Source organism: Pleuronectes platessa, chromosome 7 (assembly GCF_947347685.1).
Source record: "Pleuronectes platessa chromosome 7, fPlePla1.1, whole genome shotgun sequence".
Taxonomy (NCBI): Eukaryota; Metazoa; Chordata; class Actinopteri; order Pleuronectiformes; family Pleuronectidae; genus Pleuronectes; species Pleuronectes platessa.
In genome coordinates, this window is record NC_070632.1 from 12,388,762 (window position 1) to 12,411,594 (window position 22,833).

General features: G+C 42.9%; 1 protein-coding gene across 10 annotated transcripts; it reads right to left on the reverse strand.

Annotated features, from left to right (window-relative positions):
• Nucleotides 1–3: 3 nt before the first annotated feature.
• On the reverse strand, nt 4–22,082 carry c2cd5 (C2 calcium dependent domain containing 5). Of its 10 annotated transcripts, none has more exons than XM_053426782.1 (29): nt 21,786–22,082; nt 21,273–21,381; nt 20,710–20,796; nt 20,360–20,531; nt 20,177–20,272; nt 19,868–20,023; nt 19,527–19,764; nt 17,303–17,463; nt 14,952–15,031; nt 12,914–13,022; nt 9,533–9,647; nt 9,319–9,417; nt 9,073–9,184; nt 8,875–8,954; nt 8,335–8,521; nt 8,090–8,254; nt 7,601–7,645; nt 6,943–7,083; nt 6,739–6,802; nt 6,543–6,604; nt 6,303–6,401; nt 6,112–6,201; nt 5,937–6,015; nt 5,675–5,767; nt 4,671–4,703; nt 4,199–4,330; nt 2,143–2,336; nt 1,904–2,050; nt 4–1,728 (listed from the first exon to the last, which is right to left on the reverse strand). In XM_053426782.1, the coding sequence occupies exons 2-29, from the start codon at nt 21,360–21,362 to the stop codon at nt 1,603–1,605; spliced, it is 3,252 nt and encodes a 1,083-aa protein (XP_053282757.1). In that variant the 5' UTR covers nt 21,363–21,381; nt 21,786–22,082; the 3' UTR covers nt 4–1,602. The 10 variants fall into 10 exon arrangements, with proteins under 10 accessions (XP_053282757.1, XP_053282762.1, XP_053282759.1 ...); XM_053426787.1 differs by having other exon boundaries at nt 4,229–4,300; nt 12,914–13,025; XM_053426784.1 differs by having other exon boundaries at nt 4,199–4,300; nt 12,914–13,025.
• Nucleotides 22,083–22,833: the final 751 nt, after the last annotated feature.

Here is a 22,833-nt window from a genome sequence, read left to right on the forward strand (position 1 = left end):
TCATTTCGGTTTGAGTGACTTTATTGTGTAAGACATACACGGCGAGCATACAGATTCATGGCAATATGAAGTTGGTCTGCTTGCTGCTAGTCAGAAAACAAAAGCATCCAAAATATGTACATTCAAGTTTTCGACACAAAAATGAGAAGCTTGTCACAAACTGCTGATCACACGAACAGATGAGAGTACCACCAATTCTCTGACACAGTGATTCAAAACATCATTGCACATGCAAAGAGAGCAGTTGGTGTCTTTAGTCTTATGTTACAAAAATACTAAAATCTGATTTTAGAGAACACGGTTTATTTTCAGGTGGCACCTACACAAGGAGATGCTTTCTTTTCCAGCATTGGACATGAGTGTCGGAGGCGAACAGATCAGTAGCAGGACTATTATTTAGGACTTGGGAATGCCAAAGCATCAGGTCTCGGTAAAGGATGTATAATTTGACACAGAGTGAGAAAATGAAACAGTTACAGATGTAATTCAGTCCAAATGACTTTATGACTTTATTCTATTAAATGCCATTGCTCGACTGCAAAAGGCCACAGTATGTGTCTAAGGCTGCCTGTCTGCTTCATTTATAACCGTCTCCCACATGTAAGTGCATATACATAATGCCATTAGCTTTTCAGCAACACAAACTGTTTTTAATTTGTTAAACAGTGAGTAAAATTCATTATAATGGCTGTTGGAAAAGAAAGATTTTCACCGTACAAAAATATGTGCACATTATGCCTATAATCATTACTTTTTTTAAACCAAGCCATGATTACAACCTTAGAAATAAGGTTGTGGCTTTATTATTTGACACATTTAAGGAAATTTGGACTGACAACAGACACTGTCACAGAGAATATCCATCTTAAAAATCCATACAAAATCAGATTTGGACATAAAAGTAATTAAACATCTAAACTGCATCACAGGTTTACCCTCATTGTTTGGATATTAGCTTCAAAATGTATATTCCAGACAGATTCATTTTCTATTGTTTTAAATTGAAATACTCGTTTTGCCGGACATAGCCTTAATCTGTCAGTTTAGTAATGGACAGATGGGTTTCTGATGTGCACGTCACTGGATACAGAGTCTCACACTGTGGGAGAGGCTGACAGTGTTTTATTCATTTGGATGGTTTACAACCGTGTCCCTTTTGGCAAGTCCATTTCTCGACCCCTGTGATCTGAGGACGGACAGATACTCCTAGCTGCCTCTCATGTCACTCGTGCGACACACAGAAAGAAGGAATGGGCCGATATACTGTAGCTGTGGGCCATATGGACGGCTGTAATACATGGGTGGAAATTGGATGTAGAGGGGTCCTTTGGCTGATGTTTAACCGAAGGGTTTTGAAATACTCTCTGATCACCTGTACAAATGGTCTCTTTAAACAAATAAAACATGAGGAGAAATATCCTACACTTCTATTTTAATACATGCTGAATTTTTTTGAGTGTGTGAATACTTGCTCTTTGTTACTGGTGGCCAAACCCTGGATGTTGTACAGAGATTTAAGGCAGACATAAGTGACTCATTTGGACGGTCCTGTTCACTCAGATTGTGCGTCCTGCAGACGCAGGGAGGTGCAGCGTTTCAGGGTCATGTAGTCCCATCAGCTCCGCTACTACAGGTCTGTCTGGGACCTACTGCTGTGTGTATGGGCTCCTGATCCGTTTCAATGACACAGATGACGGCATCGCCACTAACATTGATGAGGCACTGAGCCTAGAGGGGGAAAGTTTGGACAAGATTAAAACACGTGGACACACACTGTCAGGTCCGATGATCAAATAAAGTGGTGCACTGGCATTAAATAAACCCATTGGAGGGTTTCTTCAAAGTATTTTAAGTGTTCAGAAAGAGGTTTGTGTTTAGAATGTGAATGAGTGTTGTGGAGTACCTGGTTCTTGTTTGGATTTTCCATCAACATACACTCTTTCATGCTGTAGGACACGACTGCGTTACCTCCCAGGGCTGCAACATGCGCTCGAACCATCGCAAACACCTCTGCTATGAAAGTGTGCAGGAAGCCACTAACACCACCTTCCTGCAGAGGACACACGCGTACCTTTCAAGTTTGGAGGCGAGTCTACATTTTGAAAAATACATTGGGATCTCCTGCCATTGTGTTGCTCATACCTCCCGTAATGACGTCGTCTCTCTGATAAAAAACATGTTGATGATCCCAAGATATTTAATGATGCGTGTCCCGGGGAGGAAGGAGAGCGGCGTCATCTTCACCACCGTAACCGAGCTGCCTCCGAAGGAGCGGTTGGAGCGCAGCGAGCGAGAGCGTCCCTCAGGCAACGGGCTGCTGCGCTCCAAAGATGAGACTGCAGGTGCAAAGGGAGCAAGGAGAGGTCCGGAAGAGGAAACGTGAAAGGAAAACAAAAAGGGAGGAAAAGAGGAGAAAGGGACAAAAAAAAAATGGAGATACCAGAAAAAGAATCAATAATAATGGAAAAATAAAAGCTGATATGAACTCTGAAGCACAAAAGAAATGTGAATATGCAATGTCCGTGCAAATACGCAATCCTGTTAGCATTTGCACAGCAGGAGCAACACGTGTGAGTGCACTGACATGTGAGCAGGTCAGTTGTCCGAGTGTGTTAGATCCATGAGTGACTGTACATGCAATGGTCTGAATGTGAGGTGCCAAGACAATCAGTTACATGCGTTGCCATGCGCGTCATGCAGTTGTAAGCAAACAGACAAGACATATACACAGTGTCTGCAGACAGACAGACAGACAGACCTGGGCACAGCTGTGTAAGTTGACGTGTGTGAATACAGAATTTGCAGTATAGTGACAGCACATAAGAGCATATTGGTGTCTTTGTGCATTTGTGGAAGAGGCTTGAGAAATGGAGACGGACAAAGACAGCTACGAGCTGAGCACACACGTTTATGAGCCAGCAGAGTGTGAGAGATGCTCCATCATCTTGATGCATATTCACGTGATGTGGCGTACGTCCATCAATCCAGGAACCTTCAGAGCTACACATTAGACTGTGGTTCACTTACTGTGCACAGGAGTGAACATCACACCGATTCTTGCAGGATGTCTTAGCAATCGGGCCTTGTGTGTTTTATCAAGGGGGGGGGGGGGGGGCGATATATAGAATACACTCGATGTATCGCGGCTCGTAACATATTAAAATGATAATATAGTGACTATCGTGTCTAAATTGTCAGGTGGACGTTTTAAGCCGTCAGCATGAATTCTCTCAAGAGTTTCGCTTCTCTCTTCGCATGCCCCTCTCGCAGCAGACTGCTCACCCCCCCGCCCATCCAGAAAACTCTTGAGCGAAAATGCATATTTTTCGTATCAGGAGATGAGGGAAGAGACCCAGAGAGCATGGAGAGAGGGAAAGGCCTACACTCCAGCGATAGTGGACGCTTGTGAGTGTTGTGAGATGCGAGGCGCGTTCATGTGAAGCAGCCGGTCAGTGACTATGTTGAACAGTGAAAACACAGAGTTTCCCTCTGGTCCACAGCTGCTCAGGGATCAGAAGGCAAGCCCCGACATTTATATTCGACTCGAAACCAGGTCATTTACACCATGTTTTAAGCCTAAATGTACGCAGATATCTCCCGAGAGGTGCATTCAGGGAGAGTCAGAAATGCTAATGTCCGCTAGCTCAGCCATTTCCTTTGGACCTTTATGAATTTAACATTTGCACAGTGATTTAGAGGATAATGCAAAATATTGCGATTTATATATTGCGTATCGCAATATAGCCTAAAAATATTGCGATATTTGTTTTAGGCTATATCGCCCTAGTTTTAGCTTATGTTTTTTGGTTTACATTTTTTAAATCATGTAGTTTTTTTCCCACTTATGCAGATTCAGAAATGCAAATGCAGAGCACAATCAAAAGAGTTTCTCCGGCAATAGTCATTATTGGTTATTATTTGGGTTAGACACAAATAAATTAAAAAAGAAATCACTTTTCTTTACGTTGCTGTTACCATGGCTACGGGGATTTTAAAGCCAAGCTGCTGATTGGGGATCCCTCTGAGGGGCGGGGCTTTAACTGTCACACTGCTCAAAAGCTGGTGCTTGGTTTACGATGCTCCGCCCCCGAGCGGCATGCATGGCGGGATATGCGAGTGTTTGCTAGCTTGTGTGCCAGTTTGTGTCTGTGCGGGTGTGGGATTGCTTGTGAAACTGTGTATTCGTGGGTATGATCACCAGAGTGTGCTAGAGACTGTGTCCTCCTACTTGTCTTAATTGATCCTCGTCTTATGGTGTGAGCTTTCAGCCTAATCAGCTCTAGCCAGGTGCTGCATCTGTCTGCAAAGGAACCGTAATCAACGGAGGCAGCTGGAGAGAACACACACACAAAACACGCACGCCAAGTCACACACACACACACGCACGCGCACGCACACACACACACACACACACACACGCCCATACATACACAGACACAACAACAACAATAACAAGACAGAAAAAAAAACAAAAAATAAACAAAACAAAAAACAAGACACGGAAAACAAACAGAAGAACAGAAAAAAAACAAAAGTGGATGAGGTTTGGGAGTGGTGCAGGATACCTTTGTCTGAGACAAAAGGATAAAAAGTGAAAAAAAGGGCAGTGTAGTTGTTTTGGTAGCAGGGAGGTGGGGTAGAGGGAGATTATTGTCAAGAAGTGGGCTTACCTCGGGGTGAGACGTTGGTGCTCTCCGGGACACCTGTCACACAAACACACAAACCACAGTTTACTTTTGCACTTGACATAGATCAAGAGGAGCTTATGGAGATTTTCACTAAATCACAATGGAAAGCAAACATGTTCAAATGTTTTAACCATACAGAATCAACATGTTCTGTACATCTACAGTTGAGTCCTGCACGGGTCCATTAAAGCTATGGGCTGTTAACACATGACCTGCTACCTGACCCGTCACCCATAATCAAAGACAGGACTCCTTGACCTCTCGTTATGGTGGGTGAGTTGTGTTCTTGGGAAAGTATGTGTGACTTGTCGCAGCACCTGTCTATGTGTTTTCACGATGACAGTGTGTCTAGCTTGTGGCTATTGTGGGACTTTTTACAAGCAGGAAAGCTACTGACAGAATATTAACCACTGGCTACTTATATCTTAATGCTATCCATTTTAATGTTCAAGTTAGTTGGGTGTTGGTAGCGATAAGTTATTTGAAGTCAACGGTGGTGTCATACGCATGAACAATAAAACAAATCCCTACGGCTGACTAGGCTTCATATAAGCCAAATTATCATTTAAATGTTGGTTTTCTCCTGAAAATGGAAAAGATCATAGGCACTTCCCGCCTTCAGTTCATTTTTACCCGTACCCAACCCTGTGCAGGACTCATCAGGATTTATCTACTGTATATTCTGTTCTTGTCTTACTGTATTCAACCGAATGTTTAGGAGGAAGGCAACTCATCTACACAACAACACACTAATCATCTGAATTCAAAGGAAAAACAGGACACACAGGGGGGCAACATCGCAGTTCATTTACCTCCTGAACGAACCACAACCAGCTGATTTTGGCAGAGTTTTGCAACTGGGGTGAGTAAAGAGACTGTACCTGAAGTGTTAGTGGAGGAGATGGGCAATGCCTGTTAGTGAAACTGGGCACGGGTAGCGGAGGATGTCAGGGAGCAAATAAAAAAAGAGAACGGTTAAAGGCTACCTGAGATTTTGGATAATTGCTGAGTGCTGATGCCTGATGAGTCTGCGCACAACTCCATTGAAAACTGGAGCTGCTCTTCACCCTCGATGCATCCTGAAAGGGTACACACACAATCAGCCCACCGTTTTAAGCTGCATCTACATCATTACGTTTTCATTTTATAACAGCTTTTGAAACAAAAATAAAAAGTCTGGAGTTGTGTGGACGTCAGCAAATTCAAAAATCACCTACTCCTCCAAAAGCAACCTTTAAGCAGACCAACCTTTGGTAATAATCTTGTCTCCTGGCTTCTCCAATATCTGTTCCTTGTCGAACGTCATGGCAACTGCCGTCACTGCGACCTGGGAGGCAGACAGAGAGGCGTGGAAGTAAACTTTACTTAACCTCCTTTTATTGTAAGGGATTTCACAGAGGTGTTGTGGTCTGATAAGTCTTACCTGTATGAGTTCTTCTTCTGGCACTGCTACAGTGAAGTTGAGATGACAGAGACAGCAGGGGATCATGGAACGCAACTTGAAGTAAAAACTCTGAAAAAAACAAAAAAAAGGGTTGAATGATTGTGATTCCTCATATGAAACACAACCACACACACACACACAAAAAAACAGTGCCGTCACATCTTCCTCACCTTTAGCAGATTCTCACATAGGTCAGTGAAGATCTTGTTCAAGCCTTGGTTAGTGAGATTGGCATTACTCAACCTAAAGACCCTCACTGATGTAAACATCTGTAAGATAGAGACAAATCACATAAAGTAATACATTTTCCCAATGAGGCCACAGTAATCTTTTCTAGATGATCTCAAAATTACAATAATTGTGTACAGATTGTAGATCCAAAATATAACAATTCTTAGGTAAAGTATTACCTGCACTCCTGAAGTCCAGTTAAAAATCCCAGGCATGATCTCAGTGTTGCAGCTGTAGAAACCTGGAGACATGAAACAGTGAAGATGAAGCAGAGAAATGGACATTTGTTTGAGCCTTGAACCAATCAGGAGATACCGGACTGAGCATGTGGAGGGAATCACTTCGACTTCTGTGGAGTGAATGGATGGCACATACCTGACGGGGGACTGGCATCAGTGAGGAGGGAGTGGATGTCCTCCACAGCATCAGTGTCATCAATCTATGAAGATGACAGAAAACAGCAAGAAATACAGTCAAGTTGTAGGATATATAGCCATAGTCTTCTTTTCTGTTCTTAAGATGACGTGTTTACCCTAGAAGTTGCAAATTAATATATAATGTGTTCTTGTAGATACTCACCTCCAGAACAAAGGCATCCTTCTTGCCATGGGACAGGTCCAGTTCTGACAGTTCATCTGAGCTCTCCGAGTGCGAGCGAAAAAGTCTAGATCGTTGCCTCGGCTCTGGGATCGGAGAACCCACCACTTCCTCCGTCAGTTCCTGCAAGCAGAAGGAAACAGGAGGTCAGCTAACAGGCTGTCAGTGTGAGGACCAGGTCACCACAGCAGCCCATTTCTGCATCTCACATCTGTATAGACTGTGTGTATAGAAGGACTGTGTTAATAACACAACACATGCTCTCTCTCTCACTCAATAATCCAATCAGCTGGAACCTCGCACACACGATTGATGTTAATATATGAATTCGGAAGAATAAGAAGAAGTGCAAACACACACACACAAACAAAGACACAATAAAAATACACAGGTGAGAGTGTGTGAATGGGCAGGATAGATAGTCATAATCAAAATACAACACAGATACAATGAGTCTATAGTGGTTTGCTGTCGAGGTGACTATGGAGTGGATTACATATCGTCCTGCTCCCAAACTTCCCCAGTTAAAAGCTGTTACTCAGTTATGGTAAAGGTGGTGTAGTTCTGCGGTTAATAAGAGTGAAATATTTGATCATGCTTTGCTGCGTCTCACAGCAAAAAAAGTTGGCGTGCTCAGTACCATGTTTATGCCGCCGAACACTTCAGGGTCCAGGGCAAATAATTTCTTTAATGACCAGAGAAAGACAAGAGGGGTAAGTTTATCATGATTCACAAAAAACAGACTATACTGCATGACTGACACTGAAACAGAGAGAATCTGATGCAAAGTAATGGAAATACTTCACAGTGGAATGGGTCTGTTTATGTTAAATAATGAATATGTTTATAGTGTAAAGTCATCTGATATAACATATCAGATGACACAGGTACAGATAAAAGTAACAGGTCACTTTAATATGTCAAAATAGACCAGCATTATCTCAGAATTTGTTAAAAACTTGTTTTAGATCCTAAAACTAAGACCTGCTTATTTGTTTTGATAAAAAAGTGTAATCCCTTGGCAGTGTGGAGTTATAATGAAGCATTGTTTGAATCTAGTTCGCAGTGAGAACCTGCCATAATGGGGGAAGATTTTCAGACTTAATCACAAAATCTTTGTGCGTCTTACCGGAGGGTTAATTTGATAAAGCTCTTTATTCTTGGCGATAGTGTCGTTGATCCTTTTCTGGATGGTGAGGATGTGGTGCTCATTGCTCATGTCGCCAGGGGTCTTCCCTGCAATCTGAACTCCCCCCGGTGCCGGCAAAGCTGTGAGGTACACTCCTGTGGCAGACTGAACACACACATTTTAAGGCCCAAGCTGCAGAGAACACATGCATGGATGATATAGCTCTTGACCTAAAATGTACTTACAGCCAGACCCAGGAGCATGTTCTCGCCGACACTGATCTGTATGTGTAGGCCAAAAAGAGCGTTCATGCTCCGCAGCTTCAGTTTGTTCATCAGCTGAGTGTGCAACTCGTATTCCATAAAAGGCAGTAGGTTGGAGATGGCCGTCGCATTCACTTCACCCTGGGCTTTCTTCTTCAAACGACACAGTCTAGAAAACATTATATATTGGCATTACATCACTATGATAAATATCTGTAGCTGCTTTCCCACATGCACTGAAGTACAGACTTTTTCTTGAAATGAAAAAGTTGCTCTAGAATTTTTTTTTTACTTTTCCTGCATGCCCCCTAATAAAATGTCCAGAACAAACATATGTAGAAGATCCAGATAGGACTTGCTGAGGCAGGAAAAAAGGGAACTTCAGGAATCTAGCTGAGATGAATAATCCTCTGTTGCTCTGATTATTATTAAAGTAGATTTGAGATTGTTTCTTTAAACACAAGTGTTTTTCTCACGGTCATTTTAAGCAGGTTTTGGGGATTTCACTGCAAAGTATTTTACCTGGCCTGGATGAGGCAGCCCTTCCCTGTGACAGCTGCTTCAGATGGCATGTCGATTGTGGTGAAAAGCACATCAGGAACCTTGAAGAGTAAAAAACGTTTAGCAATTCTTTTTTCTTAAATCAACTCCAATTTGTTCTCCGGAAAACCAAATATGTCCTCAGCATGTCTTAATTCATACAAAGAAGTAAAGTGAGACCTTTTGCCGTCTGCAGCCGTAACAGTATGTGAGCTGGGCAGGAAATGGCATGTTGAGCTCGTCATATGGGATGTGACAGAAACCACAGCTTGGAGGAGAAGGTTCATCAAACCTGGAACAACACACACTTGGTATGAGTCTCATAACTCAGTTAAGATACATTACACATTACGCAACATTATATTTACAATAAAATACAAAACATTGCATTGAAATAGCATCCAAAGAGATTCACACAAAAACAACCTGGGTTCGGTGTTTCCGGTGTCAAGGCAGCCTTCACGCATGTACCTAGGATTCAGGATGGCTGCTGTGCCTGATGCTGACAGGATACACACCTCCTCACTGTGTTAAGAAGAAGGGAATAGCATGAGAACAGGACAAACCTTGTGTGTAAAAGAGATGCCGCAAACGGATTAATGTGCAGTAGTTCTCCATGTATGTGTTCACTACAACACACCAAATGCTAGTGCGCTCGCTGTAGCCCACGACAGCATGGCAACCAAGAGCTTTGGCATGAGATTTGATCTCCTGGCGAATCTCCTCCCACCAAGCGTCTCGAGTCTCTGGCTCATCTGCAAAACATGAACCTCTGAGTCAAACAGCGTTCACACATCATGTCTAAATGAACTGAATTATCAATCAAAACCTCACTTAACACTTAAGTCTAGTGAAAAGCAATACTTAATCCACTGCTGAGACGAGTACAAACACAAGAAAAGGGGATAGTCTGAATCTAATCTCTAATCTGACTGATTTGACTTACAAGGAAAAAAAACTGACGAATCAAACAGTACAGTTAATACTTTCTGATGGTTAATGGGGTAAATTGTGAATCAAAGCAAGCAAAAAAACAACTATTATTCTGTAAAAAAAAAAGGGTTTGAGGATGAAAATTATGACAATTATGATGATGAAGGCAAAGTCATTGGTTATGTTAGTTGTGTGCGACATCCCTGAAGTGCACACTATCCCAAAACCTGTCTCTCTCTTCTCTATGACTCCTTTCAGTCAGTCGCACTAACAGAAAGGATACAGGTGTGAAATAAAGCCACCTGCTACTGGGTGTGTTTTGGTCTGGTATAGGAAAAAATCTTAAAGTACAGAAATGGAGAAATTACATAAAAGACCTTGTTGTGCCTTGTGTGTTAAAATACTTCCTTATGTCAAAGGGGTCGAGCCTTCATCATACTGGGGCTAAACCATGGGTGTGTTTCAATAGTCTCACGAGGCTTCTCATTAACTTTTCAGAGTAAAATCATTGCCGTTTAATAACACTAATTTGATACAAATAAAGGAAGCTACATTAGAGTATTGAGCTGCACCCGATGACTCCTCGACATGACATGCTGAAGGAGCCCCGGAAAGAGAAACTCAGCTGCTCGGTGAGACGGGGAGAGGAATGAATTAAGGGGTAAAGGGTTGGTGATCAAACTGAAGAGATGAAGAGTAATGACTGATGGTCAGGCATCAGGCTCAAGGGGTGGGCTCCTTTTAAATCAGAAGCAGCATGTCACACAGGCACAGGCTCACAAAACGTGCACGCTCATGACCATGTGCACACTTATGGGCATAGAGGGGCCATATTCATTCACCAGAGTCCATCAAAGCTGGTCTAGTTAATAAGTTAGAGAATCGTGCCGTACTCAGGTCCAATCTCTCCTTTCACCCCATCATACATCCCCATCCACTTTTAAATTTCCTCAACTGTAACCAATCCAATCAACCTGCCTTTCCATCCATCCGTCCATCTCTCCTTCACTTTCTCTCTCTCAGTATGAATACGGCCCAGTGAGTTAGGGATGCACATGCCCAGTCAGTGGCTCTTTGTCACAGAGCAAACCTCCTAAACCTCCTCTGGTCTAGACAGGTTTCACCACAACGCGATACAGGACGCATTAGAAAACAGTGCTGGGACGACGTTAGAGAAGAGCTACAGCTCTTCTGTGCAGCAGGATGAGCTGGGTGGGGGGGGCGGCAGGTAGGCAGGTCAGACTGGATGGGATAGGGGCTCAGCGCATGCTCAAATCAGCCCAGCATACACTCACACAGATTAAAGAGAGGAGAATGGCAGCTCACTGATTTCAGCATTTTTCAGCAAAACATTCAATGTTAATTAGTTTATGGTTATAGAGGCTACCTGGTCTGTGTTGTTTAAACGTCAGTGTTATGTGCATCTAAAGAGGACAGAGGTCTGACTTCACTGAGCTGCCATCTCTTCTGTGGGTGAGAGCAGTAAAAGGGGGGAAATACCTGCAGTGATACTATTCCAGTCTAGCAGTTTTTTAGAGCGCGTGTTACCCAAGGCTGGGCCAGAACACACCGTTAGTACAGAAAAGAGAGAAAAAGAAAAGAAGAGAGTCTAACAAACAAGCATGACACGACAGCAGCACACCACAGTCACTACGCAAAGACAGACAGCACTGCACAGTCACTGGCCAAACACAAACTAAATTCAGGTCTACGAACACAATCTGAAAGAAGGAGACTGAAGAGGAAAAGAGAGATGAAAAAAAGCTTAAGACCTAGCGATAATTTTGACAAAAGGACTTGAGGTGAAGAGAAAAAGATCATGCAGTAGCAGTTTATCTCTTAACTTAAGAAGATGCCGTGTGGCGTTTTCATTCAAACAACTCTTGTTTACATAACTTCTTGCCAGATGCATTGCATCGACCGTTGTGCTATCAAACATTCCTAAAGTGACATTTGCAAAAAATATTTACAATATTAAGATTTTAAATGGTAGTGGGTTATCGTCACCAATTGTCAAAAAAGACAACGATTTTGTGCCCATCACATTTAAGGGTAGGCATACTTGTGCATAATATAAATAAACAGGGACCCACTCATAAAAGCACCCTTATGTAGAGTTACTTTCAGTTAAAACTCCACAGGACACTTTTATATCTGATCTGTAGCTGAAAAAATATATTCTACGCATTGCGTCAGTGAACAGGGATCTCCTCAGAATGTTTGGAACAGGGAAAACAATGTAAAACCATGTTGTTTGCCCTAATTCAAACAGAAATACTGTAAGTTTAACCATTAAATATAATTAATTATCCTCACCCAGCCAACAATCATGAGCACTCCCCTTTCTCACACATCCTTAATTCACATTAGTCAAAGGGCAGAATAACTGAGGACTTGGATGGTCCAACACCTTTAATAGGTAGAAACTTGCATGGTAATCGAATAAAATTAGGATTTCAACACAGATAAAAAGCTTGTAGCGGGGTGGAGGTATATATCAGACATCAAAGTACTTCACCACAGCGCCACCTGCAGCCAACAACAACGCCACACAACAGATACAGCAGGCAACAGACTTGAGCCATGCACCACTATAGCACCTCATCTACGGGGGAAGCACCACAGCATACAACAACACTTCAACCAAAGCACATACACACACACACACAAACACACACACACACACACACACACAGCCATCACTTGACCAGCACTGACTACAAATTATTAAGAGGTGAAAGTTGCCCCTATCCATTAATTTATTTTGTCAATAACCCTCACTTAAACACAATTATAAAGCTATAAAGAAGCAGCCTATCTGCCTATCAGCCTGAACAGGAACAGCTTTCACCTGCTTTTGGACTCGGACATCACTCAAGTCTTTCACCATCATTTCGCAACACAAATCAAACAGATCAGGAGTTGGACCCACACGAGAAAACACTTGATGATAATAGGCAGCATTAACGAACAACCACTTGCAACGACACTGGACACTCGCACAACACTGTAGGTTGAGGAAGGAACTCATTTTGTTTAACAGGACAAGAGACAAGCTACTTTGTTGGCCTGTGTGCGGTGAACTCACCGGGGTTGTGTATTCGGTCGAGTAGTTTGACAGAGCGAGCGCTGACCACTCCGCCGACATGGACCAGAAAACCGGGAGGGAAAGATGTCAAAGTGAAGAATGGGAACTCCTGCTGATAGAAAACAAGCTTGGTTACTTAGAGCAGAGGAAATCACACTCTGGACTTCTTCTGTATATTTTTACTAATATTATCGAATAACTACTCCCAAAGTAACTAAGTCTCAAGTGCTACCTACTGGATTGTAACTGATGTTTAGTCTCAGGAAATGTGCAAACATGCAGCAAGGATAGTGTGATGGTGCTTCCCCATGCAGGGTTTACCCCCAAGGAATCCCCATCTGTTCTACTCCAGCCTACATTTGTTGTGCATTTCAAATAGATCTGGAAGTGATTGAGGAGGCCTAGTTATTGAGTGATTTATTCAATCCTTTCAAATCTATATAAATGCGTTTTTAGGTTTGGATTTTCAGATGAAGGGCACCCACAGACACAGCAGGTCCCGGCTGAGCAGCAGGATTTTTACATGCTTCTCAGTCAACTTACAGGACAGGTCTGGACAGACTGGTCCTCTTCCTTTACTTAAGTATTGAGACGCTAATCCATGCAAATTGAGCAAGAATCACTTGAACTGACAGTTAGCATCATGGTCTTCATTCTATTTTGACCACATCTACCTGAGGGATGTTGTGACTATCAATCATGCAGGTGTGATGAATGGCTGAGGTCAGAAATCAGGTGGGACTACTATTACTTTCTTTCTTGTCCATTACTCTAGGAAGGAATCTAGAGCTTCTAATTTGACTGACAGCTCCTTCCACTCGGAGCAAAGAGGCAAGAATGAAGTGATGAGATGACTGGGCTCATTCCCGTTGTTGACACAGGAAACCAAAAATCAGACTCTGGAAAAGAAGTTGGTTACAGAGGGTCCGAAATGAGTATCTAGAGGACACACACACGCACAGCCAAGTACGCCTTTCAAAACTGAAAGGAACACAACTCCTGGCCTCCCAGCCCTTAACCCCACATGTCTGTTAATCCTTTGGAGTGTAGCGGGGGCATAGCAAACACAGGGACACGTAAAGGATGCTGCGTCGCTACGCCCCAGCCTGCCCCTCTGAGATCTACAAACAGCAGAGGAGGGACGGGTTAGGAGTTGTGCAGGACCGGTTGGTTGCCATCGGCTGGTCAGGATGTTAAGAGGAAAGGTGGAGAGAAAAAAAATTCACACTGATGGGACATACCCGGGCGTTTAACAATAACCCAGAGGAGGATGTTCCCTGAGTAGCACAAGTGAACAAGAGGACAAAGAAAGGGAAAATTACTTGCTCTTACTCAGACCCATTCCCCATTGAACATGTAACCACCTCACCAGTGTAAACTACAAATCTTTCACCAAGAAAGCAACATGTGCCTTGTGTGGCATCTGGGACTGATATGCATCACAAACTGCAGGTCAAAGTATCACCTGTGTCGGATTGTGTTTATTCTGGCTAATTAATGAGGCAACATACAACTTTCATGCCTGTAGCGGTTCAGAGTGGTATTATTGTTTTGTCATGAATGTACTTTCCCTCAGAGCTGGCTCCTGAGGAAGTTGTCAACACCACTTTGGAGATATATGCGGGGAAGAGAAAAGTATGTATACTGTAGGTGTAATGATGTTTTCTGGAAGTTATACTGAACGCGCGAACTGCCAAAAGCTATAACAATGATGCAACGTTGCAAGGCATTGCATTGTTATAACGTAGTTTGAGTACTCTGGAGATTGGATACCAAGATAATTATATTCCCGTCCCAATGGCACAGAGAATAACATGGTAAATGCATGGCTTAGAAGGGACCAATAAGTGTGGAGACTGTAAAGAAAGGTTTAAGGCCAAAAGTTGTTCAGTTCTGCTTTAGCGAACAAAATGCCATGTTAAGTTCAGTAACACTGTAAATGTCACTTTCTTTTTACTTTCCAATTCAGTCTCAAATGTCTACACATGGTGTGAGTCAGTAAATACGCTTGTGAGCATGTGTGAATGAGTCATCTTACCCTCTGTTCAAGAGCTGTCTGAGTCTGTTGTCTGAGAAGGGTCTTCAGAGGCCCCGCCTCCTTCCCGGCACTGCCCATACCTGATCACAGAGGAGAGTCCGGCTGTAGTTTCATCTCTTTAAACACAAATGTCAAAAGGACTAATATGCCAAGTCAAACAGTAAGTTGGTATTACATTGTAGTATTAATGCTTTAGTGACAAAACTAATGAAAGCAATTGCTGGAGCAGTGCACAACACCTTATGCTGAGATAGATAAATAAACCTGCATCAATAATAAACCTCATCCTTAGACTAGCCTACTCTATACGAGAAACAGATGTATTAACAATGGGCTGAGGGCAGTTATAACAGGCATATTGAGTTACTGTTCCTGATGTCAACATTCAAGTCGATTCCCTGCCTTTAACAGATGCCAAAGCAGCACTGTTATAACGTTCTATTACTTGGTGACACACAGCAGTCCAACTATACCAGAGGTTGCCAGCAGCAGGTCCTCCGTGAAGGACACGCTCTTTCTCAGCAAAGTAGTGTCTGATTGGATGGAGGACATAAGGGGCGAGGTGTTGGCTCTGGGGGCAGAGCCAAGACTGCAGCCCACTGAGACAGAACCAGGAAGGGACAGACTGGCTGTGGAGAGGGTTGGGGAGCTGGGGCAGAGGAAGAACCCAGGTTTGCATCTCACACTCTGGATCTCCACTGTCCAGCAGTTAAATACAAACAAGTGGAGGTTGCACAGAGGAAAAACAGAATGGAGCAGAATTGAGAATGGAGAGGCAGAGCAATGGGGAGATGGAGCAGAAACATAAATTACAAACAAGGTTATGAAGGATGTGATGAGGTAAAAGGGGAAACCAGCATTGAGAAAAAAGGGGGCGATGCCTCAATTTGATAGGCTGAATCGGTTTTAACATAAATGCTGACCTTATTTAGTGGATCGGGTATTTAACATGTGACATTGCATACAGTTTTTATGCCAGTGTCATTTTAAATACATTCTTCCCCCATTACTTTGCTAACTGTAGATTAACAAATTAGCTTTCAGTGTCACAGCATCCCTGACCTAACCTCACCTTATGTAAACAAAGATTTTTGGGAGGGCGATATGCTGATCTTTCATCGCATAAAAGAGGCGACTGGTGTTGACTCAGGACTTGATACCAGCTAATATTCTGAGCTGCGGTTTTAGAGAATAAATGTTGGATTGGTTCATCCCATGAACTGTATATTAAAGACAGACGAAATTAAAAGTCCCAAAAGAGAAGCCAAATTATCTTAATCATCCCCTTGTGGCAGCAGTGTAGTTCATAAACACTACCTGCATGTTAGTGGTTGGGCCATTTACCAAATTCAAAAATCAAAGTTCGAGGGCATAACATAAATGCTTCTCAAATAAGGTTATCTGACGTTTTCACATTGATGCTTGTCGAATTGTTCATTTTTCCAATTAGTTTAATTTGAATCAGTTATTTGATGCTATTACAACAGGCAAAATGTCATGAATGATACCTGAGAATGACTAGACTTAGTGTGTATCTGTGTATGGCTCCACATAATGATCACTTCTGTGCAGACTGTGGCTCTAAATTACGTCAATACAAAGCAAATGATGGCGGAACATGTATCCGGGATATATGAGCTTAATTTTTGTAAAACAGTAGGAAATGCAAACGCGTTGTCCATCTTTATATACAGTCTATGGTTCATCCCCAATGCAAAGGATGCAGGTGGGTTTGTTAAGTCAACTTATACTCAGCTGTTAAAGAAATGAAGGACAGAATAGAGAAGAGTGACAGAAGTAGACAGGAGGCTGAACAAAGTGGATGATAGAGAAGGGGAAATAAGAGAAAGAAAAATAGAGGAGTGGGATAAAAGAGGAGGAAAGTGGGCTGCTGGTCCCCTCCTGAGGGGTTGGTAGAGAGGCTCTGGTTTACATTTTATCAATAATTAACCATAATAGCTGCTAATGAAGAAGTGACCGTAGATCAACAACAGCCCCTCATGAGACACAGTGCTTCAATTTAATGCCACAACAACAAGGGATCAGAACTAATACAGAGACCTGGTGTGTCTTCACATTATTACACGTATGATAAAAATAAGTAAATCCAATACTGTGATGAGAGAATACACACCAGGCTGCTGAAGACAAGAGGGAGGATGGAACACAGCTAAATAAATATGAAAAAATGCAATTTACAGTATTCAAATATTAAACTCAATCATGAAAAAACATATAAGGAAAATAAGCAAAAAATAACTTCAAAATCGACCACCATAGTAGCACCAGAATGAGTTGGGGAGGAGAGGTATGACAATGGGAAGGTTGGGGACAGGGCCAAGTGTTCTTACCCGTCTTGGGCGTCAAACTGAGGTCTGTGTCTGATGATGAGGACTGGCGGCTGCATGGCTTGGATGGAGAGAAGGGGGGAGGAGAGGAGGAGGAGGTGGGGAGGACTCTGAAAGGGGTAGGCGGGCCGGAGAACGAGGGCAGATCCTCAGCAAATACCGGCCTGCCAGGAGAACATGACACACACGCCCACACACTCATCAGTCACCACGCCAGCCTCATGACATTTGTGTGTGTGTGCATATATGGGAGTTGGTCAGTGTTGACATTTTGAACCTGCAAACTGTTTTGTCTGGGTTAGGTAAGAGTGAGGTGCTACAGATGGCTGGACAAAAAAAAAAGCAAGCGTGGGAAAGCAACAAAAAAAATATCAGACACAAAGAAGACAAGACATTCAACAAAAACAAAACAAAAGCAAGGTGGCAAACCACAAGGTCAGATTCAACAAAGGATGATGAGCTGAAGCACGTGTCCCAGTGGAGTGAAGCAAAGGTCAGGTGACTGTTGGGAGACCAGGCACTTCCTCAGGGGTAAGCCACACCGTAAAAAAAATGTTGTGTGCCAACAGCCAATTGAAATGAAGAACTGAGCAGCTTGGAACATAACACTCCACCCTCATGTCCTTAGAAGGGATAGGTGGAGGGATTTTGGGACTAGTATCACATCCGGCTGATTTCTAATAAAGGTTTAAGGGTGTGCCTCGATGCCTCTATCTATAACATATATCGCAATGAGGAGGCTGTCAAACTTTCCAGACTCCAGCAAAAATAAATTAACTTTTCTCCTTAGGCAACATCTATTTCTCTTTAAACTTCCTCTCTGCCTTCTGTATCTATTACCTCCCCTGGCTCTGCGTACCAGTAAAGATGAGTGTTGGAACAGAGACAGAGAAGTTCTGGGACAGTCTCTGGGAGCTGCAGGCAGAATGCACTGGGCTGTTGTGGGTGGAGCGGCATCCGTGGGCAAGGGGAGACCTGGGCCGATCAGCACGTAGAGAGAGAGAAAGGAGCACGGAGGAGTGATTTTGAATACAAGCAGCGAGAAAGGATCCCGGTCCGAATGGTAGCCAGAGAGAGGAAGAAAAGAGATGGACAACAACAAACACCACACCACACCATCGCAACAGAGTGACAAAAGAGACACAAAGGAAAAGAACAGAAAAGAGGGTTTTTAACTCTCTCTCTCTCTCTCTCTTTGCCGCTGTTATTCCATTTAAAGCCATGTGAAAGCAGAAGGCAATGCATGCACAGCTCTCAGCTACGGATCTCAGTCTCACGCAAACATACACAGCAGGAATGCAAACACAGCAAAGAGCAACAGGCACATACATGTAAATCAACAGAAAACTAACAGCAGCAATATTGACGGTGGAATGGTTAATAAAAGTGTCACAATTTGCTGCTTCTCTCCGTTTTATGTTATTGTGTAATGTTTTAGTTTGGCCTATAGGTCAGACAAAAGAAGCAATCTGAAGACTTAATCTTGAACTCTGTGATAAAAGACTGACCTGTAATTATTTACTAACCTTTATTAAACCAGATTCGATCCCACCGAGCTTAATTTTGTAAATAACCTGTCTATTTCCAGTCATTCACAACCATCATCAAAACTTGTTTTCTCATTTAAACCTCAGAGGTAACATGAGGGTGACATTAAAGCCATAACCAAAAGGTGTTTATATGCCTGATTCAAACCATCTCAAACAGATATAAATGCAAATAAGAGGCACACATGCAGCTTACAGTATCAGGAGGAAATCACAAACTCAGCTTTCAGGGTTAGGACAACAGAAGTCAGTGAAGGGACACACACTATTAGAGGCTGAGCAGAAACACGTGCACTCGTTACTCACTAAAAGCAGTCGAACATGCAGAGGTAGAGCTGAAAAGCCATGCAAGAGCAGCCTACAAAAGGGGACAAGGGAGGGGTTGAGGATGGGTGTGTGTGTACTGTACATGTGTGTGTCTCAGGTTATGCCATGTGCTGTTAATTTCATGGGACAACAAATAAATAGACACACAAACTACAAATAGGGGAATAAAAGATACTGAGACACACACAGGAGTAACTGCAAGACTACACACAAACTAACATACAGTTTATTTCCTCCACACAGTCTCCCTCTCATGCACACTGCAATCCTCTTTCTCCATCTTCACAAACTAGATTTACAATGGAGTATAAAACAAAGCAGTGTTCATGCATGTGCTACTGGTTCATACTCACTCCTTTCCATCCTTAGAAGGGGAATTGCAGGCATTGGAAGCAGGGGCTGTGCTTGGGTGCACGTGTGTGTTGGTGTTCGGGGCACTTCCAAAGCTGACTTTGTCCAGTGTGCAGCCAGTGCCTATGGCCCGGACCACCAGGCCGGACTCTCCCTCCAGATCGAAACACTGCAAATAGCCCACCACTGCATTCCCACCCATCTCCAGTACCTTGAGCCCTATCTTCCTCTGCAGCTCGCCTAAATGGTAATAACACACATGAGGGTGAGTGGGATGGAAGTGCATGATAAATTCCTCTCTTGCACATTGACATGAAAAGAGGATCACAGTGAACATTCTTACCAGACATAAGAGAGATGAGCCTCTGACGAGCCTCATTGGAGGCGCGAGGAGTTCTAATGCGGTCGATCCACTGGTATTCTGGATCTTCATTCACTACAAGTTCCTCCACAAAGCCGTGCACCATTGCCACTCTGTAGCATCGTGGAATAGCTGTGGCTGTCATGTAGAAATTAAAATAAACATCACTTAGGGACAGAATTTCAAGCCAAGCCTTCTATTCAGACATTCTATTTCAAGAACATATACAGAAACATCAGCTCTATAACTATATTACAAACAGCTGTGAACCAAAAGTCAAATCAGACGTACTGCAGAAGAACTTAACCCCGCAGGAGGACTGTCTGAAGCGGTTCAGATCATTGAAGAGCTCTACTTTGACGAGGACGTTGATCTCCCCTCGAATTCCTGATTGCAAATAATGAACAGAAATACATATGGTGGGAAATAAACAAACATTGGGATTATCACAGTCCTATAAGTCAATTGTCGTACCGTGGATGGTGTCATAGATGGGAAACCAGCCAGAGATGACAGAGGCGGCCTCATTGCACAGGAGCGGGTCAATGTCAATGTAAACTTTCCCTATGGCATCATTAGCACTGTATGTGTCATGGTCCAACACTGTGATCTGCAATGGCTCATCCTGCAAGTCCTCATCATCGACCTAGTCAGCAAAAGAAAGAAAGGGAAAGAAGACAAAGGGCTTAGAGTGTAGCAGATGTTAGAAGTGCTCATAATTTACTTTTTAAAGTGTCGCTTTGTGATCGGATATCTCAGGACAGATGTTAATACGAGGTCCAAACAGGGTCTGTGTGATGCGTTAAAAACATATCAACCTTTACCTCAAATTTGAACCATTCCGAGTTCCACTGTGGGTTGAGGGATTTTGGACATACATCCGTTTTGAACGTTGTGTTTCCAAACTTAACCTGGGAAATAAAAAGGGCACAGGAGAAATCCTTTAAATGCACAATGTTCTGTTTAGAGTCATGGTGATGTACCTGACATAGTTATAACAAAAGTTAAAGGTGCAGTGTGTAGAATTTTGTGACATCTGAAGTTGTCAGATACCCCTCACCTCACCCTCCCCTTCCAAAAATTTTAAATAACCTGTGGTAGCCTTTAGTTGACATGGTTTTTAGTTTGTCATGTTTGGGCTACCCGAAAAAAAACATGGCAGCCTCCATAGAGAAGACCTGCTGCCAATGGAAATATAAAATATGTAAATATAGAGGCTGTATCCTAGGTTAAAGAAAACACCGGTGAAAACATTACTAGGTTTATTATATATTAAATTCCTGCCAATAGATCCCTTTTACCTACAACTTACACACTGAACCATTACGTATATGCTGTCACAGATCTCTATGTCAACAAGCCTGGTTGACCAAGCACCTCCACTCACCTCTACAAAAGCATCAGTTAGATCACTGGCTCGGTCCATCACAGGCAAGTGACGCCCTGCCACGATCTTGGCTTTCAGTTTCCCAGGCATGATTACAATAATAGTCGATCTGTGGAAAAACAATAACCTGCTGTCAGTAACAACAGTGGAGACTCATTCCAGGGGCATGTGTTGTTGACAGTGCGGAGAGCAGCCCCCTCACCCCTCCGGCTAATAGAGCTAGCTTCACTTAGCTAACGCTCCTAGCTTAACTTTAAAACAGCGACTCTGCTCGCACGTATGTGTTCGACACGTTCACACACCCCGGCAGCGAGCGGCAGTTAGCTGAGATTAAGCTAGCAGAGCAGGGCTAGCAAGAAAAGCCACTTAGCGTTCACTGCATTGCGGGAGGCACAATCTCTTTAGCGCTACCTGATCATCGGCCATGTTTTGACAAACCCACAGCAAAGCCACCACCCACCGGACAACAACATCATCTTTGCCCTTCGCAGCGGCAACAGCGTACCGTCTTACCGGCGCTAGGGTATCAACAGACGGCTGTCAAAGCGTCGGTGGGACACTATCGATGACAGCCCACCGCTCATCTGACCTCCGCGTCTCTGCCATCACGCGACACGTTAGTCCCCGCTGCTCCACCCGGGGAAGTGTGTTTCCAGTTAGAAATGTCCACCAGCTGACACTACAGGTAATATATACGGTTACTGCAGTACAGCGGGTGGAAAGACACACCGACCAAGTCCGTAAACGAGTCCCTGGCTTGAGCGTGTACCAGCGGCTAGCTTGATAAGCGTGTGGTGAATGGATGTTCAAGGTTTGGCTGCGTTCATGACACATCGTAAACTAGGCCTTTACAGTAAATTCTTCAAAAACTAAAAATATCATTTCAAAGAAACATTATAACTGAAAAGACTTAGAAAATATATAAATAGGAATTAAAGCCATTTATAGTATATTTTAAACGTGTTTTACTGTCTTTTGAGTAGCTACGCAATGAAATCGTGCTGAATTCCCAATAGTACGTAAAGGCAGCGTCGGGGTCTGACTCAGACATACGCAACATAAACAACCTGGTTTGAAGATTAATACAACTACTACTAGTTCTACTAATAATAATAATTCATAATAGTAATTCATAATAATACTTTACAAGGCAGGAGAACGGATAATAACATAAGATGAATGGAAAAGTAGAATAAAATAGATTTAATTATAAATTAATATGATTAGTCAGTGCAAATAAAAGATTAGAATGACCCTCGATATACCTCTGCAGAGGCCCAACAGTCCCCATTTGTAACTTCATTTAAATTACCCAAGATCCAGATTTTGGTTTGAATCTGCTTCAAATTGCAGACATTCATAAATATCATTTCCCTTAACATGCCTGATTTCATTTCATCAAAATCCATGTTATCCACGGAGAAATCAACAAAAGATATTGAAAAATGCACTCTCTGCTCCCTAAATTTCCTTGAGTTCTTCCTTGCACCATCTCTTCACAATATTTAATGCAAATCAGTTAAATAGTTTTTGCATAACCCTGCAAACAAACAGACAAAAA

Excerpts from the sequence above, each read along its gene's own strand:
- c2cd5 (XM_053426779.1), bottom strand. The coding sequence starts at position 21,362 with ATGCCTGGGAAACTGAAAGCCAAGATCGTGGCAGGGCGTCACTTGCCT. Across the intron at positions 20,273-20,359 it reads CATCTATGACACCATCCACG|GAATTCGAGGGGAGATCAAC; the intron begins GTACGACAATTG and ends ATTTGCAATCAG. Across the intron at positions 8,955-9,072 it reads ACGGCTGCAGACGGCAAAAG|GTTCCTGATGTGCTTTTCAC; the intron begins GTCTCACTTTAC and ends TTACTCTTCAAG.